This window comes from Metopolophium dirhodum, chromosome 5, assembly GCF_019925205.1.
Source record: "Metopolophium dirhodum isolate CAU chromosome 5, ASM1992520v1, whole genome shotgun sequence".
In the NCBI taxonomy this organism is placed as follows: Eukaryota; Metazoa; Arthropoda; class Insecta; order Hemiptera; family Aphididae; genus Metopolophium; species Metopolophium dirhodum.
Window position 1 is genome coordinate 17632334 of NC_083564.1, and position 7058 is coordinate 17639391.

The 7058-nt window shown below is 32.2% G+C and overlaps 1 protein-coding gene across 1 annotated transcript; it reads left to right on the forward strand.

Moving 5' to 3' along the window:
- Positions 1 to 3466: 3466 nt before the first annotated feature.
- On the forward strand, positions 3467 to 4183 carry LOC132945502 (uncharacterized). The gene has a single exon (XM_061015273.1). It carries the CDS (start codon positions 3494 to 3496, stop codon positions 4163 to 4165), a length of 672 nt encoding a protein of 223 aa, XP_060871256.1. The 5' UTR covers positions 3467 to 3493; the 3' UTR covers positions 4166 to 4183.
- The last annotated feature ends 2875 nt before the right edge of the window (positions 4184 to 7058 follow it).

Genomic DNA, 7058 nt, shown 5'->3' on the forward strand with positions numbered 1-7058 from the left:
CAAAACAATAGCAATTAGTAATTACTAACATTTTCAAATCACTTAAGCCTTTTAGATTAATAATAGAGTCAATAGAGACAGTATACTTCCTAGTGTTTCTGCTATAATGATAACTTATGCTTTCCCTAAAGACCACATGGTCAGATTTTTATTAGATATTATGATTAAAATGAATAACCTCAAATATCATTATTATACCTTATATTGTAAATTAACTTTATTATGAATTCAATCATGTCCCATATTTATTATTGCTTGGTAGGCAGGTCATTGTCAAAATTATATTTACAGTCAAAATATCAAGTAAAAAAAAAAAAAAAACGCATCAAAATTATTAACTCAATTTAATTCAATTCATTTCAATTCAAAAAAAAAAAAAAAAAAAACATAATTACAAAATAAATACTTACTTACAAGAGGCTCCCCATGTAGTAACTTCAAAATATAATATTTCCCTAAATTATAAGACAATATTACTGTAACAAAATTGTAGGCCTTATTATTATTGTTATGATTTGGTATTATTAAACATAGGAAGTAAGTAAGGATGTAGCAGTTAGTAAACAAATTAGAAATGTAGTATTTATAAAACATTTAGAATTATGAAATGAAATGATTATTGTAAATTAGTGTAAACAGGTACAATCCCGAAACTGCGAGTAAGCACTTTTTATATAGGAGGGATTGTCCTACAGAAGTTTAGATATAAGGAACGTTAAGATTGTAAGACAGGCAGTGGAGAATGGAGATAGTGCCATTGACTGTACATGTTCAGAACGCAATAAACTTTATTAATTGAATATTTGAACGTGTGTTTGTTACTTTATTTACTAAATCTATATACAAACTCCACAAGTACGAGGCTACGGTCAACCGACTTGTAACATTGGTGGCAGCGGATCAAAAGAACCATTAATTCAAACGAGGCGCGTTCATTCAATCGGGGTGAGTTAAATTGTTATTGAACCAGTCAAGGTGCATAATTCCAGTCAACTACGGATCATTCCACTCAAGTACAGAGCATTTCATTCAACTACAGAGCATTTTCATTCGACTACAAGGCATTCCAGTCAACTACAGAGCATTCCAGTCAACTACAGAGCATTCCAGTCAATTACAGAGCATTCCAAACAAATTCAGCATTCAACTTTTTCAAGGCAACAGAGAAACAACTCCGATAATGTTAAATTTATTGGTATTGTAAGTTTGTTATTTTTATATATTGTATTGTAAGCATATCTATATTTTTCTATTTATATTTAATTAATGAGCAACGATAGTAGTAGTACTAGTAGCATAACACAGAGCGATAGTGAAGACAAAACATTTGTCCCAGATAGGTCATTTGATTCAGATGATAGTAGGGCAAGTCAAACGACATTAGGCAGGGATAGCGTTAGTAACCAAGTAGAAAATACAGTGCAGAATCAGAGTACTTTATTAGGACTTCAAAATCCTGACACCGGTAGAAACACATTACATTTGCCAATACAGCGTAGACGGTTAGGAGTACCAGCAGAATTAAGTTCAAACATTGTTAAGGAAGATATTTCTTTTGATAGTAGTACTGAATCATACAGTTTTGTACCAAATTTGAGTCAATCGAGTACTGAATTAGTAAATATGAGTGTAATTACTTCTTTAGAGGCAGCATTTCGAATATTACCAAAGTTTGACAAACAAGACTCTGAAGGCTTACATAATTTCATAAAGTCATCAGAATTTGCTTTTTCATGCATTAGTGAGGAGTTAAAACCCATAATATTAGGGGCAATAGTTGCAAATTTAACAGCAAAAGCAGCTCAAGTTGTCCGATTTAAAAAAATTAATTCATGGGAAGAATTGAAAACACAGTTAAAAAATTGTTTTGAACCACAACATACTTCCACACATTTGATGTTAGAATTGACCACAACTCGTCAGAAATATGATGAAGAAATTAGTACATTTTATAGCCGGTTAGAAAAGCTATTTCATTTGACGTTGAATGTTCAAACCAAAGATAAAACTGCAGCAGTGGCAGAAGTCATAGAGGGAATTTTAAAAACTCAAACATTAAGTATTTTCATTGAAGGATTAAGACAACCTATAAAAATGTTAGTAAAGGCAAGTCGTCCGAGTACAATAGAGGAAGCATTTGCGGTGGCTCAACAGGAGGAAACGTCATACAAATCAGATAAGGAAACACAATCAAAAATGCCGAAGCAAAATACAGCGAAAATTACATGTTTCAACTGTGGCAAAGTAGGTCACATGGCCAAGGTATGTAGGTCAAGATCAAATCATCAATTTATAAAACAGCCACAAGAGAATCAAAAGAACGGGGTTACGAATACTGGGCAAAATTCAAAACCAAACAATTGGTCAGCAAATATTCATCGGCAAACTGCAGAAAGTAATAGTGCGATTAATAACAAGGCAATTGTTTGTAAATATTGTAAGAAACTAGGTCATGAAATTGGAGTATGCAGGAAATTAAAATACAACAATGAGAAAAGAGCTAGTCAGGCAAATTTAAGTTCAATGTCAGAACCATCAACTTCGGGAAACGAGACAGGGTCGATTCAGAGCGGCGAACGATCGGTCCAGGAAATCAAAGCAACAGCCGTAACATTTCAAGAGCATTTAAATTAAAGGCTCAACTTTTTAAAGATCACATTATATGTCAGGCTACGGAATTCGTTAATCAGGAATCAAGATTTTTACTTGACACAGGGAGTGAAGTAAATATAGTAAAATTATTGTCATTAAAAGATGACGTAAAAGTTAACGAAAGAATTTTATATCGATTAAAAGGGATTAATGAATATTTTGTGAACACAATTGGGTCAGTAAATATAATGATAAATTTTGGAGAAGAAAAAAGACAAGTAAGGTTTCAAGTTGTTAATAATAATTTTCCAATACCTCATGATGGGATTTTAGGTAAGGAGTTTTTAGAGGATAACAAGATAGCAATTGATTATTCAAAAAATGAGATAACATCAACACTTAATGAAGACAATTTTACAGTGGTAAATCAAGACATTCCGCATGTAGATAATTTAGACATTGCAGTAGTACCACCGAGATCGGAAATGATCATTCCAGTAAAAATTACAGATAATCAAATAAAGGAAAATGATACAGTGATTATATATTCACAAGTATTGCAAAATCGAGTTCAATTTGGTAATGTAATTACTAAAGTGAAAAATCGGCAGGTGTTAACAAAAATTGTCAATCAAAATGAAAATTCTATTAAGTTACAGCCAGTAGATTTGAGTAATTTATTATATGAAAAATTTGAAGAAGCGAACATACAAGTGTGTACTAAAACTATAGGAAGTCGGAATAATGAAAATCGGTTACAGTTATTGGAGCAGTCATTAAGATTGCAGCATCTCAATAAGGAGGAGTACCAATCATTAAAAGATATATTTAATCAGTTATTCACGATATGCGACAGCAAACGCGAATAGTACAGTCAACAGTACATGATGTAGACCGAGCAATGGTGAAGATACAACAAACTGAAACAGCGATAATAAGTAATATAAACAAGTTGGAAAGTAAAGCAAACCAAGTAGGTAAATTGATTAATGAAATGGAAGTTAGACAAATAATGAATGAACAAACTGAGGAATTAAATGTTTTGTTAACACAACATTCATTCCAAACTCACAATCTAGTAGCAATAGTAAATACAGCACAAGTAGGTCATATGCATTCTAGCATTATTTCGGCGACAGATTTTTTAGCAGAGTTACAACAAGTGAGAATACAATTAGATTCGAGAGAGAACTTCGCTGAACAAGTCACAATACAGAATGTACATAAGTTAATGAAAATGAGTAACTTACAAGTAATAAGAGTAGCAGATACATTGATATTCATAATAGCCATTCCGATAGTCGATACAAGGGAATACCGCCTATACAAATCAATACCATTGCCTATAAAACAGAAAAAGTCAGTATATGCGTTAATTCAACCAACGAATAAATACTTGGCCATGTCAGAGGATAATGTGTATTCAATATACATAGATGACATAGAGTTAAGCAAATGCATACATATGCAAGAATATTATATTTGTTCGAACACTCAGACGCACTATATTCAAGAAACGGACAATTGTGAAGCGAAAATGCGAAATTATTTAGTAGTCAGGATAAAGATGTAATTCCAAAAGCATGTGAAATAAAAATTACACGTATTCAAAAATTAGTGATACATAAGTTAGATAACGAAAATGTTTGGTTGTACACGGCAGAACAACCAACGACAATCAACATTGATTGTGCGAGTGGAGAGCCAGTGTTGCAAACCTTGCAAAACACAGGTACAATCTCTCTCACGTATCCGTGTCGTGCGATAACAAAAGAGTATGAGCTAACCCCCACCAGATCAATAGTAACGAAAACATCGTATGATTTCATTCCGAGAGTGAACATAACGGCTAATATGAAACAATATCAAACTAATAGGATACAGGATGATTTTCCAAAAATAAATAATTCATATTATCCCGATTTTCATTCATTAGCAAATAACGCAAAACAATTAGATTTATTATTACAGTCACAAATAGATGATAGTATAGAATATGTAACTGTATCTAATATAACATACGTAACAGTAGGAATAGGTATAGGTATATTAGTGTTAATAATTGTAATAAGTAAGATAAGTTTTAAACTGTATAAACAAAATAAAGTGTCAATGAGTTATATAAAAGCATTGGTCAATACAAAATCAGTAGACGACATACAATGCGTAGAAATTAAGTAGATTTAAGATATAATTATATAATGATTTATGAATGTATAAAATATTTATTTTTATGAGGAAAAAAAGAATGTAATAAGAAAATTGACTCATGAGGACATGAGCTTTCATTCAACAAGGGGAGTGTTATGATTTGGTATTATTAAACATAGGAAGTAAGTAAGGATGTAGCAGTTAGTAAACAAATTAGAAATGTAGTATTTATAAAACATTTAGAATTATGAAATGAAATGATTATTGTAAATTAGTGTAAACAGGTACAATCCCGAAACTGCGAGTAAGCACTTTTTATATAGGAGGGATTGTCCTACAGAAGTTTAGATATAAGGAACGTTAAGATTGTAAGACAGGCAGTGGAGAATGGAGATAGTGCCATTGACTGTACATGTTCAGAACGCAATAAACTTTATTAATTGAATATTTGAACGTGTGTTTGTTACTTTATTTACTAAATCTATATACAAACTCCACAAGTACGAGGCTACGGTCAACCGACTTGTAACATTATTTAAATACTATTTTCCCTTTTATTATATACTAAACGACGACTATGCTGATGCTGGTAGTGAAGTGGAGACCACTGATGGGGTAGGTTATCCACCTCGGGCACATGTTAACTATTATATTAAAAATCTAATTTACATTATTATTCTTTATTCGTTATAAATTAACTGAGGTTATTTAAAATCTGTCTGAGGACTTTCTCTCCATTAATTATTACATACTATAAAATTTACTTTATTCTCTAGTACATTTAAATTAATTTTAGGGTTTCAGAAAAATTCTAAATTATCTTATGTAGTACCACTAGGCATTTACTCTTATTTTAAATATCATCATTATTAAATTTTGTTTCTTACAACACTTTATTTTTCATTAATTGTACTTGAGGAAGTAAACGTTCTGTCCTGACTTAGGAGTGCCTTTATTGTATAAGGAACCTTGAGTTGCTGTGGACCAGTATCGTTGCCTTTCTTTGAGAAGGAATATTATTTCATTTTTAATTAATGATTAATTTGTTCTTATTGAACTTTTATATAATTTAATTTTTTTAGTAGATCAAACAATATTCCTTAACGTTTAGAAAACCACCATTTTATTAAACTAGTCTTACTAGGAGATTCACTATAGTTTCTGATCATGACCCCAATAGCTTAATTAATTCTCTAAAACATATCAAAATCGATATTTCACCCCTTCACTGAAAGTAATCCAAACTCTATCAATGACTCTCTCCCTTTCAAAAATGAAAAAAGTATAGCCCTCAACAATATCTCTCTAAATGAACAACAACAAATACAGATGAATTCTCTCATACAAAATTATAATCATATTTTCCAAAACCATCCTGGCCTACATAAATTCTTCACATATAAGTTTAACGTCAAACCACACAAACCATATAAGATTAAACCCTACCCAGTCCCCTTCTCCAGGCGTCCTGCTGTACAACATGAGATTGACAAAATGTTATATTGGCAAATCATTGAAAGATCAGATTCCCCTTATAATAACCCCCTGGTAACGGTGATCAAAGCCGATGGTACAATTCGATTGTGTCTTGATGCTCGCAAACTCAACGCCATTATTCAACCCACCAGAGACGCGTCTCCCCCCATAGACGATATACTAGCAAAATTTAACAACAAAAACATATTCTCCCCCCTTGATTTCTCCTCCGGATATTGGCAGATCCCTCTTGACCCCTCCGTACGGCAATATACTAGTTTTCTATATGACGGGAGGTCTTACCTGTTTTGTGTAGTTCCTTTCGGCCTCAACGTGTCCAATGCCGCCTTCGGCAAAGGACTCGAAGTCGCCTTTAATAATTATTCAACTCTCTGTCCCTATCCCAATGATATTCATACGTATGTCGACGATATTCTGGTATCTTCAACTTCTTTCCAAAATCATATTACTACTCTAGATTGGGTTTTCCAAAAGATTTCCCAGACTGGTCTCACATTAAAGTTAAAAAAAATGCTATTTTAACAAACAACATATAAAATTTTTAGGCCATTTCATCTCCCCTTCTGGTATGATAATGGACCCAGACAAAGTAACAACAATTCAAAATTTTCCCAGCCCTCGAAATAAAAAGGATCTCCAATCGTTCTTTGGTTTTTGTAATTTCTACCGAAAATTTTCTCAAAATCATTCTTCCCTTCTAAATTCTCTCTCTTCTCTCATACATAAAGACACTCCCTGGAACTTCACTGAACAACACAAACAAGACTTCATTAAAATTAAAAATGCTTTTTCAAAACAAATTTCATTAACCCATCCCG

Excerpts from the sequence above, each read along its gene's own strand:
- LOC132945502 (XM_061015273.1), top strand. The coding sequence starts at position 3,494 with ATGGTGAAGATACAACAAACTGAAACAGCGATAATAAGTAATATAAAC.